Here is a 13,073-nt window from a genome sequence, read left to right as displayed (position 1 = left end):
AATGGAGGACCATCGAACGGTGAAAATAGATAAAATATCATTTGCTAAAGAACACTCGTTTAAGATTTTAAATAAGTTGCATTTATTACGGAAAGAGAATTCGATGTGCGACGCAACTTTGTCAGTCGAGGGCAAGAAGTTCCCTGTTCATCGAAACGTTTTGTGTGCCTCGAGTGCTTATTTTCAAGTCATGTTCACGAGCGGAATGGCAGAAAGCTTTGCAGATCATGTCGAAATTCACGGTATTCAAGCCGATATCTTTGATGCAATCCTCGATTTTATCTACACTGGTAAAGTGGAGGTCAGTGAGGATAATGTCCAACAGCTTTTACCGGCATCAAAGATGTTACAAATCGAAGACATCGAGGTAATTTGTTGCGATTTTTTGAAACATGAACTCGACTCATCGAATTGCGTCGGGATCTATACGTTTTCAGATGCTCATTCTTGTTTTAATTTATCAAAATCAGCATTGGATTTCATACACCGAAACTTTGTCGAAGTTTCCAAACAGGATGAGTTTTTACAACTCACTAAGACTTCTTTGCTACAAATGTTAGAATCAGAAGAGCTGAAAATTGAATCTGAGGAACAGGTATTCGAAGCAGCTATGCGGTGGGTAGTGCATGACTTATCTAGAGGAAGAGAAGCTTTGGGAAATATTCTGGAACAAATCAGACTTCCTTTGGTCTCCCCTAAATTCCTTGAACAATACCTTGTCACGTGTCAGAGTGCAAGCATTAAAAGAATGCTTGCAGGAATTCTCGATGGGTACCGAAATTACCAATCATTAGCTAGAAGCCAACAGCGGGTGCACACTCAACCAAGAAGGGCCTCAAGAAAGTGCTTTTTTATCATTGGAGGTTACAGTCGGACAGTGGGAGGGCGATGGAGTGATACGTCCTCTCTTTACACTGTTGAGAAGTTTGACTCCTTTTCACAAACCTGTGACAGCTTCACCACAGCACAGATGAGCTTTGCACGTAGTGGGCATGCTGTGACATCAATTGGAGGGCTGATATATGCTATTGGTGGTGAAAATGATTCTTTGATATATGATACTGTGGAATGCTATGACCCAGTGTTAAATTCATGGTCAGTTGTTGCACCTTTGACTGCACCCAGGGTAGCGTGTGGTGTCTGTGTTGTTGAAGACTTTATTTTTGTGATGGGTGGTTGGGTAGGGTCAGAGATTGCAGAGAATATTGAAAGATATGATCCAGGTCTTGATCAGTGGGTAGTTGTTGGTAAGGTGGAAACAAAGAGGTTTCATCTTGGTGTGGCTGAAATGGATGGATTAATTTATGTGGCTGGTAAGTTCATTGTCATTTTTTATTATTATTTGTGTTGCTCAATTATGTTTGAACAGGGTTTTTTCTATGGATTTCATCAATTTACAACCTTTAATATCGAATCATGCAGGCTGTCATAATATCAGTTTTATATAACTATCTTTAATTTACAAATTTAACGCAGCAGTCATTTAGTTAGAGGTAATTTTTTTCCTTCAATTTCACATTTATACCATTTGTGATCTTAAGCAGATGATACAGTCAGGAAAAAGTTAATTTGAAGTTTAGGAGTTGGAGAAGTCTTCTAGTTTAATGACCTTCCATTATCAAATAAATGTTAATTATTCTTGACTAGTAATAAACCACGAGATCTAAGAGTGGGTCACTTTCAGGTATTATTTGACTGTGTAAAGAAAGAATTGACACATGAGGCGTAGCCAAGTGTGTCATCAATGTTTTGCCATATTTTAATATCTTTTTTTGACAGATATTCATGGAATGTATTTGTTTCATATGTCAAAAAAGAAAAATGCTGTCAGTGGTGATCTCATTTATGTGTCTGTCCTCCAGTAGGTCAAAAGTAAGAACCAATTAATATGGGTGTAAATTCTGCTTATGATATATGGTACTAATTTTTTTCATGGTAGGATAACTGGAATAAGGTCAGGCCAGATGAGCAACTTGGCTCAATTGCCAACTGATATCAATTATACTGCAGAAGAAAAAAACAATCTTCATTAATACTGATAAAAAGATTTACTTATTTTTACCATCATCAATATGTCATACTCACAATGAATACCATTCAATTTTTGTTTTGTTCCTTATATGATTTTTAAGGTGGTTTGAGTGACCTAGGAGAGGAACTTAAAGTGTTTGAGTGTTACAACCCTGTCAGTGATTCCTGGATGAGGCAGCCAGACATGCGTCACAGAAGGGCTTACCTAGGACTTGCAACATTAGGTAGCGTCTTGTATGCCGTGGGTAAGTAAACACCAAAGGAAATGGTTAAAAAAGGTATACATAATTATATTTTTTATTGGTAACCAACAATATGGGTGGTAACAAAGAGATATTCCAGGTAATAGCAGTTTGACTTTGTGTACAGTAAAAGATTGCCTCAATATACAATTACATGTGGCTGATTTTTTCAAATTTTTGTTACTGAAAAATTTTACAGCAGATGCTTAGATCACTTTAAGATTCCTGTCATTTGATTCTTTTATTGTCTTTACATGTGTGTTCGAACAGTTTCTCTCAACCCTTTAACTCCCATGAGTAACCAAGACAGAATTTCTCCTTACAATACAATGTGATACAATATATACAATATATTTTCAATATATAATATATCAAGAAGACAGGTGATGAGAAAAAAGAAAAATAATTAGGAGATTATTAGTTGATCCAATACCAAATTCTCCAAACTAACATCACAAGAACTGTTTGGTAGACAGTAGGAAGAATTACCTATGAGATCTTGGGATTGAAAGGGTTAATTTGAGCAGAGAGAGAGTGAATTAGTATTCTTCATATTAAATTCCTTTCAAGAAATACACTTTGAAACCATCCAAGGCATGTTCTTTTAAAATAGTAGAGAATATTCTTTTGACTCCACAATAGTTGACCCTTATTGCTCTACTTCAAGCTAAAATTTTATTTTTGTGAATTTTTATGTTGTGCTCAAAGCAAAGAAAATTAATCAGCATTGACATAAAAATTCTTAAAATTGTTGGCCTTTGCAAGTAAGGTCTCTAGTCCTTTGGTATTTAGAACAACCTATATACAGGGGAAAGATCTTTTTTCATCTTGTCACATGCATGAAACAAAGAACAAATTCTGAGTCCCAATGGGGAATCAAACCTCAATGCTTAAAAACTTACCATCTCCCTTATTCTATTTACAAACATGAGGCTATTAACATTGCTGATCCTGATTGTATGCAGGACGTGTGTCATGTGAACTTTGTAATAGATCTCACTCACCACAGAGTCTCCTTGGCTCAGTGGTAGAGCATTGGAGCTCAGAATCCTAAGTTCTGAGGTGAACTCAGGATTTCTTCTTTGTCCCACACTCATGGCGAGACGTAAAAACATCTATCCCTATTTCTTTACCAAGCTCAAAACTTACCATCTCTGTTATTCTATTTACATCCCATTCTTTTTTTTCTAAGCATTGTACAGACCTCACAGGCAGCAAGTAACAGGTCATATTTACTGCTCTGTCAATAGGTGGCTCCAATGAATCAGAAGGAGCCTTGGCTAGTGTCGAAAGGTTTGACCTGGACACAAGTCAATGGACAGAGGTAACACCTATGGAGAGCCCGAGGGCTGGACTGTCAGTAGCAGTTAGCAGTGGGTTGTTGTATGTGTTTGGTGGGCGGACAGCTCGTGAGGAGTATTCTCCACCTGTCACTTTAACAGCAGTTGATATGTACGATCCCAAGGAGAAGAAATGGAAACATGTCACAGACTTGTGTTTTAGCCGGTGTGACTTTGGTATTGGAATTGTCTAACTTTGGAGTGGACTCCAGGGTAGAGAGGAACATGGTCCTTTTGTCACTTTAACAGCAGTCAATGATTGTGATCCCTTAAAAACAATGTCTTGAGGAGGGAGACAGCCAAGAAAAATTCTCTTCTGCCATTTTTTTCCAAATGTTGTGTTACAGATGAACTGTAGATATACAATTCATACAGTTATTGCTTGACCAGTAACCTCCATCAAGAAGATTGCACCATATAGAAATTGTATATTTCTAGTCGTTCAGTTTCAATTATCGTCTGATAGCGTTGTAATGCAAATCTAAAATGGCTCATAGAGGCTGCGGTGAAAAAAGATTCATAAAATGTTTCATGATTACTTTCGGGTTCATAATAACAGTTATTTTCCATGGTGAATGTTTTTTTTATTTCTTTACTTTTAAATCTATCTTTCTCTTCTTTTTGACGGAAAAGAAGTGTTCAGTAATTTTGTAAGCTAAGAGTTTACTGCTTCCCTTTTGCTTTTGTTTGGTCTTTTCTGTCTGTTTGATCATTTTAAGTCTCTTTTAATTTTTTTTTGCTGCGCAACGGTTTGCTATAATGAATTGAATTACGTTCTCCTTTACTTAACAAACTGCAACTTCTCTCCTTATCATTACAGAAGGAAAAGGCAAGATCTCTATGGAAGATCTTCCATAATAACACCGGGCCATTATTCCTGACGTGATTACTTATGTTCTTCTTTACGTGCTGATACCTATTTCAAATGGAATTGTGACTAATACAAGTACAGACCTTCTCGTTTCAGTTATGCGATCTTCTTTTAGACTTATCGACCAATTCAACGGTTCTCTTGGCGTAATCACATGCCAGAGGTATTTGATAGTTCCTTGACAGTTCGGATTTTGTGATGTCTAAAAAAATCCACTGGCATGTTGCAAATTAATTTTCGGAATAAATCCATTTCTTAGTTATTGTCGAGGATAATTTCCTGTGAGTACATTGTGCTAACCAGAAATTTAAAAATGTTATGTCTTGTTCGATTTGGAAAAAGGAAAAATATTTAAACACGAACTGAAAAGTTGTCAAGAAAATACCTTTAAATATGAAACATAAAGTTCGAGAATCAAATGCAACTCTGTTTTTGGAAGTCTTTTCTTGTTAAAGATCAAAAGGAAAAAGTTAAATTTAATAACTGCTTCAATTTGATGATCCCTTGTTATTTTTTATTTTCGTTGTAAAGTTTATCATGCGTGCCTAATATTGTAAGCTTGAATTCTTGTTTTCAATACGATTTTACCCGTGGGCATATTTCCAGTTTTTTTCACTTTAGCGAAAAAGGAGAAGATTTAAGAAAATGTTTGGCAAGAAATCATTTTTTAAAGAACGGCTTAATGAAAATTGCAGATTGAGCATTTATGGTTCAATGTCGTGATCGGTTGAGTCAATTATGAAGTACGGGAAAAAGGTAATTTGTAAACTTTTAACACGATATTGGCAATATGCCCTTGCTTTGAAATAATTTGTTTTGTAAGTCAAATTCCGACTGGCAGCTGTTTTCAAAAGAATGAGAAGCCGCGCCAGTAAAAATGTTGCTATATGAAACGAGTGCAGTAGAAAACGACGAGTGTAGAATTCTGTCGTGCCGAGGAGACTTGAGTTGGGGTATCAACTGCTGAATTGGAGAGATTTGTTCTCGGTGAGTTTTCAACTTGGCTTAAGAAGGTAAATTTTCAAAACCTACGATTCAAGTAGCAGTAAGTTAGTAGCCGGTAAAAAGATCTTCAAAGCAAGAAAAACTTGGCTCTTGAAATCTTTGCAAGTTCTTACCCACTGATTTATTAGTTTCGAATGATTTACAGACTATTTTTTCAGTGATATATGTTGCCCTGATCTGGGATATCTGGAGTATGTTTTGAATTTTAAAAATCCCCTAGTAAAAAGTACACAGGAAATCTTTATTAGAGTCTTTGAAGTGCCAAAGGAACGCAGTTCTTGTAATTCAGCAATTCGTAGACACATAAGCCAGGGCTTTGAGTATCCATCGTGTTTCTTTCATTGAATCTTGAGAGGTAGATTTTTAGAGGACGACTCTTCCAGAAAAAAAAAAAGCAACAACCCACAAACACTACCAGTAGGTTGTCGTTTCCAGTTCAAATAAATGGTAGATTCTTAATTGCTGATAAATGCAATTAAAGATAAAGAAAGATCCGGCTTAGAAACGTGATAATCTTTATAGCAGCAGTAACTAAATCTTACTTGGGGAGAGAAAAAGGGGAAAAAGAAGAAGAAGAAGGCGAAGGAGGAGAAGCGTAGAGACGTCACTTGACAAAGTAAGAGAGAATTTGTTTGCTCGTTGTTTCGAAAGAGACGTTTGGGAGGAAAATGCTTCCGTTAGCCTCACTTATCAAACCGAAAATTTCATTAGGAGATACATTTAGACGGAGGAGGTCTTGTTAATAATATTTGAAAAGCTTATACGTTACTTACAAAGTGATTCGTAAAATTAAGAATTAAAATGGAAACGTTCATTAGCTGGTGTGATTACATGTTCAAGTGTCGGATTCAGTGATATCAGTTAAGCAATATCGATCTGCTCTTTCACAATTGAGCGCATCAATCGGAATTGCATGGAAACAAACCAAAAACATTTGTATGTAATCTACTCCCGAAGATCTCCGTTAAACTTTCATTCGATAGTATATTCAAGAACTATTTCCTTGGTTACATACTGATTTCGCCAAAATGCTGATCATTTGGCTCAGTACAGTGACAGAAGATTAAATTCGTACGCTTTTGGTAGCAATAGATAAGAGAAATTGCAAACACCATTCAGGTAGCTCAGTAAAGGACAAAAACTCTGAAATGGCTTTCGGCTATTTTCTGAGTTAAATATGAATGAGCGCCCATCATTTTTGGAGTGTTGTTTTGTATTAAAAGTTTACCCTGGCAAGTGTCACTCAATACTGAGACTAAACCGTACGTAATTACATAAAAAAATCCTAGTATGAGTAAAAAGCTGTTGTAAAGGGAAACATATCTAATTGAAAAGAATTGAATACAAAAAGTCGACAAGGCTTGCTTGATATAGAACCATATTCTTACTAAAAACATACGTAGCAGATAACCCGGTACAATATAGAGAGTTTAAAATTGATCAAAGCAGAACGGTCAAGGACAAATCATTTCTCTGAACTGAATTAAACCCCTACATAAAATTCATTCTGCAGTCTGAGAGAGAGATAATAATTACAATGAGGAACGCCTCTGTAAATATCAAGCGGAAACTGTCAAAATAGTTATTAAGATGAACAAGCTAAAGGATGTTAAAATTGGATCCACACTAGACGATTAAAAAACAGCATCACTTTGCAAATATTTAATGGAAAATTTACGCGAAATGCTAGCAGGGAAGGAAACGGATATCTTCCATTCCGGTAGTATAGATTAAAAAAAAACAAGTAATACTAATGAAAATGACGAAAAGTGGGCTCCAATATCCGGACTAACAGGTGTTTATGAGGACTGTTTATGCATCCATGTGCTGGAAAACAAACTTGTATTTTCAATCTTACCACTGATTGCAGTCAAGCACAGTTCAGGTTTGCTTGGTTGACTTTTGACAGCTATTTCTGTGAGCTAGTGAAAATCAGTTACGGTAAGTGTGCTGTTAGTTCGCTTATTTCAATTATAAAAGCGATAAAAATAGAATTATTCCTAGTATTGCAAGGCTAAATTCAACAGAAATGAATGAAAAATCAAATCCTAAACTAAATGTCATTAAAGCGCGACTAAAAAACTGCCTTAACTGACTGGAACACTGTTTAAGTTATTCACTTAGTAAGCCTGAGTTCATGAACATTTTTGTATCCTCGAGTTAAAAATAACCAAGAAATAGCCAAGAATACCATTTTCGACTTTCAACCAGAAAAGATGAAAATGTTTTTAAAATGTACGTTATTTGCCCAATGCAAGAAAAATACAAAGGTAATCGGTTTTCGACTTAATTTCCTGTAAGTCCAGAAAGAAATTAAATGAGAAGGTTTTTGATCAGTGCTCATTTTTCTTGATATCGAAAGTGACACTGCCTTATCGTTTAATTTTTCAATTTTCATTTGTTTCAATTCCTTAAATGCACTTATTGCTTCCTGTAACTCCACGTGGTCATTTCGTCGGGTTTGAAGGAGAGAATTTGCGTAATGCGAGGAAAGTGGTTCAAATTTCAAACTAAATTCAGTTTCTTTCTGATTAGAAATATGTTTACTCTTGATTGCTACGCCAAAATTAAAGTTTGCTTATCATGTCAAACTTCAATCTCAAACAAACTAAAAGGAACATTGTGACCACTTCGCACTCTCTCTTCAATGCATTGGCGAAAAAAAAAAATTGGAGATGAGGTGCACATGTTTAGTGTTCCTGTTAATCTGTCCGAGATTGCCGCTCGAATTACGATCAAACCTTTAGTTGAAAGACAGTTCCGAGGAGACTTGTAGTTGATAAAATTTGGCATATGCCAATCAATCATTCAAAAGCTTTTACACAAGTCGGAACTTTTGAAGGTAACTGAATATAAATTATTTGACTCCTATCTTAAAATATTATTCTCTGAGTAGTAGAGCGCTGAATTAACATGACCGATTTTCCGGCGTAAGATAACTTCTTTATCTTCGAAATTATTCTATGAATGACCGTGAATTTCAATGACGAACGGATCTCGTTAAATTTCAACCACTTAAACAATCGACATCAACCGGCAAACAATCCGCTTAACTCCGTGCTTAGAGCTCTTGAGTAATTACAGCTTAAGAAGACGTTTCGAATCGTCGAGGTGGACTGGGAATTTCTCTTTTTCCAGGCTTGAGACGAAACAAAGAAAATTTTTCTTTTAAAAGAAAAGTCTTTTTTTAACGTTCTTCTTGCTCTTTTTAGTCGAAGTAACATGGAGACACCCTGGTTTTTCATTGCCACTTATCTGTTGCTACGAAATCCGGTAACTGGTGTCCAGGGCCTCGACAACTCTACCTTCCATTGCGATATCGACGCACGCTGTGACTGTTCACCAAAAGGATTATGGGATACTAGATGTCAGCTGAATGGTTCTACAGGGTCACCAAAGCCTATGGTGCTCTTCGAATCCTTGTAAGTTACACGGCCTTGTGTGAACTGTTACTCTTAGGAACATTGATAGTAAAAAATAAAAAAACTTGATGCAATTACCTGAATTACTGTATGAGCCAGAGAGTGGAAGAGGTTTACACCTGCAGAATTTCCTTTTTTTCTTCAAACCTAATTCTTAATGGTGCAAAGTATATGCAACACGCTAGGAGGTGCTCGTCGAGAGAACATTCTTCTCCCTGAAAAGTTTCTCAGTTAGAGCAAATCTTAGTTGTCATCGATCGTATGTATCATATTTGTCACAGAGGTTCTACTTAAGAGCACATTCACGAGCCAAATGTTTACAATAAAAATCGTTAAGAATTTTTATAAAAACAGTTAGTGTATTTGCGTGGTTGGGAATCCCTTTGCGATAGAGGGCCAGACTGCACTGCTTTGATCTTGAATTTGCAGACGGAACTTTAAATGTGCTTAAAATTCTATAAGATGATATGATGCATGTCTCGGCTGAGGCGAAACGATGCTTCATATCGCCCGCGCTGTTTATCCAAAATTTACTTTTTAAACTACACCTTAACCACCCCAAACCTTACATTATCTCTTAGGGATTTGTCGAGGAACGACCTACAGGACATACCCACAGACTTTCTGGTGAATCAAACTCATTTAGTGAACCTGTAAGTACTTGACGAAAGAAAACGAAAAGAAAAAAAAAGCAGAAAAAGAGCAATTTTCAGAAGAGTGTGGGGGAAGTATAGGTTTACATTTGTTCCTTCAACTGCACCCTATGTTTTTTTTTCTAGAACACTTGTTGCACCCTCGCGATCAATAGGATGCAAAAATGTAGCAGAGCTAAACCAAGATTCTTTTCTTGGTTACACGTGTTTTACCGCACTTAAGGTCGTTATCACATGACTTAAAGTCTCTTTGGCTTCCTATAATTTTTATTTTTGTCCTTTACTTTTGCTTTGGTTCTACGACACTCATCTAAGAGCGCTGTAGCCATATTCCGTTTCTCTCGAACGCGTCCACAGTTGATAAGAGTTGTGCATCTCAGTCCTTATTTCTTTACCTGAAGGATAAGGAAAAACGCTCATGTCTTTTTTAATTTGAACTATGAGTGTCTCGCCCAAAAAAATAGTAATGGCGAATAATGATAGTGATGATAATGATAACAATATTATTTGTTTTGGTTTTAGGTCGTTAGCTTACAATCAGATATCCGTTATCAAAGATGGTGCTTTTGGAAGGTTATTTAATGTAACTTTTCTGTGAGTATATATATTGTCTCAATTTCAGGGCTTTTTTAATATGCTGATTGTAAATGATTGGATACCAATGTTTTTTCTTAAAAATGAGATATAACAGAAAAGGCAATTGCTTGAATAAACTTGAACTATGAAAGGCAGAAAATTAAGCTTTTAAATTTTCCATTGTTCAATGCCATATTGAAAAAATGTATTTCTTTTCACTGAACTAACCCTAGTGCAATCACCACAACTTCGTGTTAGAGACGAAGTCGATTAATTTTAAATCTATGTAACCTCTTTCAGAGTCTGTCACGTTCCTGCTGCCAAATCTACTACACAAATATAAATGCTGTTATTGGTCAACGAGGGCTTTTCAATTCCCACGGCATTCATTTTCAACTATTGATGTTGAAAACTGGTGCACTTGTATTGTTAAAAAGCGAACATGTTTCGAACAAAAGCTAGTGTAAGCTTTGAATATAAGTATATTTTGCACTGAAACGTAACCTATTTATATTAAAAATTTGGACTTCTAGCCGGGGGGAAGCAGAAGGAAAGGGTGTGGAGGGGGGGTACTCACCAGAGAACGGAACTTATGCGAAACTTGAAACTCTAGAAGGGCCCATGTAAGTATATTTACAATAATTTGGTTTGTCAAAGTACTTAGCATAGCACATGTAAATGTAGATTCTACGTTTTTTATTTATTTATGACAATTACTTTGACATTTCAGAGATTTAAGCTTTAACCCACTTCACAAATGGGAAGGTAACGTCATCAGCCAGCTTCCAAACCTTAAGACCTTAGTCGTGACCGGGAGTGTCTGGACACCAGATAATAACATCTTGAAAATTCCATCTCTCGTAACTGTTTTGGGTGTAACCTGGAGCGAGAAATGTGCGAATTGTACATTGTTCAAGGCAGAGATACCTTTTTCATTAGCACCAAATGTGGATCACAATGATGAAAGACCAACAAAGAAATTTTTCGAGCATGGATATTTGATATTTTGTCTACATAAGAGCTGTTCTGCTTTGGCGATCAAACACCCCAAGCACGAGGAAAACACCAAGACTATCGGCGTTCCGAAGAAACTGTTCTACAGTTCGTATGTGATGGGAGCAGTTGCCATACTACTCAACTTGATAGTCCTAATTACTATCATTCTTGCGAGATCTCTTCGCAAAACAACATCCATGTTGTTGATTTTCAACATGGCGCTATGTGACTTGTTAATTGGGATTTACTCCATAATCATCGGCAATTTGAACATTTTCAGTTTTCTCTCCAGTGTTCAGCTTGAGAAGAAAGTCGAGAAGCTTGTTTTTGGGGGTGGAATTCTCTGTCCGCTTGCTACCGCCATATTTACCTCAGCCGAATGTGTTGCAGCGGTTACTTCTCTTTTATTAACTGTGGAAAAGTATTGTTCAATAGTACACTGCATGAATCCCGACAGACGTTTGGGAAAAAAGGTGGCTACGATGTGTTTAGTTTTTTGCTGGGTTCTATCACTCGCATACGCCATTTCTCCTGAGTTTCACTTTCTCAATCTCTCTTATAGCGCAACAATGATGTGCAGCTTCCCAGTGGCGGGACGAGACACATTTCTTATCTGCTTGTGCGTTCTCGTGGCATTTTACATCGCTAATATCCCGCTATACGTGCGGATATTTCTATTTGTTCGCCACTCAGGTTCTCAATTGGGGGTGAAAAGGGAAGCCACCATCCTCAAGAAAATTGCCCTTGTTGTTGGAAGCAATTTTATCTTACTTTTAACACCAATGATTTTGATCATTACCTTTGTACCCGTTGAAGATATCCATGATAAGATTAAACTGAGGAGTGACCGCCATAATCAGATTCTGTTTGTGTTCGGATTTTGGTTTCCCATTGCTTGTCTTGGCCTAAATTCCTGCATAAATCCAATTCTGGGCGCTTTTAGGCAAGGAGTGTTCTTGAAACAGATCAAAAATGTCTTCAAATGGCTCAGAATTCCTCCGTCCTTTGGTGCCCTCCGAAGACAAGGAACTAACAGATCGCAGTCACAATTGAGCACTGCTTCATCTCAGATAGTTCTTTACAAAGTTACTCAGCTCAGCAGTGTGTGATGTGGAATAATGTGTTATGCACAATTCTAAAGTCAGACTGTGTTGTTATGGAAACTGAAATAGACAGACTGTAAAAGCCAGTTATATGCTAATGGCATAATACTTGAATTCAATATTTGTTCCTGGTAATCAAATTAAGTTCCTTCAAACCTAATTATATTATGTTTTCACACCTCTCGGACTCTCTTGCATCGTATTTAAACGTTTGTTTCTCGCGTGCTATAGGGTTTCTCTTTCATTGGATTGTTACCTTTATTTATCGTATTAACTACGGTGTTATACAAGGATTTCCAGCCCCGAGAAAAGCCGTAACGTGAAAAGATACGATATTTTTTTCACGTGTATTTGATATCGCCAATCAGCTGCTTATACGTCACTCGCGTCACGCGGTCAGGTTGATGGATGAACGGCAAAGCCTTCGCCACTTTCAATACATGGTCGTTGTCGGAATTTTCTCGGATTATATGTGGCGGCTTAAAACGCTGAAAAATCCGTATCACTTACAGAAAGTGAAGTTCAAACTTTCCAAGAAGCGAAAGAAAACCAGTATACGAAAAGAAAAACCGAGAGTTACGTATTCAGTGGCTTTGGTTAAGGCATTTCTCGCGGCTGAGAACGAAAATCGACAATTGGAAGATTTGCCACAAGCCGATTTGGCCGTTTACCTGAAAGATTTCCTCTGTCGGTAAGGACAAAGTCAATAAATGAGAATTTTGTGAGTTGAAAATTACGCCCATTGCTGTTTCTGTAATCATGATTCAACGTATTTTTCCATCTTTTTTCCTATGCGATTTTTATTCGGGAATTGTCATTTCCTTATTTTTATTC

General features: G+C 36.8%; 2 protein-coding genes across 2 annotated transcripts; both read left to right on the top strand.

Moving 5' to 3' along the window:
* Position 1: 1 nt before the first annotated feature.
* On the top strand, positions 2-4,785 carry LOC131769900 (actin-binding protein IPP-like). Its single transcript, XM_066159095.1, has 3 exons — positions 2-1,313; positions 2,133-2,276; positions 3,524-4,785. Exons 1-3 carry the CDS (start codon positions 2-4, stop codon positions 3,805-3,807), a joined length of 1,740 nt encoding a protein of 579 aa, XP_066015192.1. The 3' UTR covers positions 3,808-4,785.
* A 597-nt stretch (positions 4,786-5,382) lies between these two features.
* On the top strand, positions 5,383-12,538 carry LOC136277276 (follicle-stimulating hormone receptor-like). Its single transcript, XM_066159097.1, has 5 exons — positions 5,383-5,471; positions 8,702-8,911; positions 9,493-9,564; positions 10,087-10,158; positions 10,871-12,538. The coding sequence occupies exons 2-5, from the start codon at positions 8,712-8,714 to the stop codon at positions 12,243-12,245; spliced, it is 1,719 nt and encodes a 572-aa protein (XP_066015194.1). The 5' UTR covers positions 5,383-5,471; positions 8,702-8,711; the 3' UTR covers positions 12,246-12,538.
* Positions 12,539-13,073: the final 535 nt, after the last annotated feature.

Source organism: Pocillopora verrucosa, chromosome 12 (assembly GCF_036669915.1).
Source record: "Pocillopora verrucosa isolate sample1 chromosome 12, ASM3666991v2, whole genome shotgun sequence".
In the NCBI taxonomy this organism is placed as follows: domain Eukaryota; kingdom Metazoa; phylum Cnidaria; class Anthozoa; order Scleractinia; family Pocilloporidae; genus Pocillopora; species Pocillopora verrucosa.
This window is presented reverse-complemented; position numbering and strand designations above follow the sequence as displayed.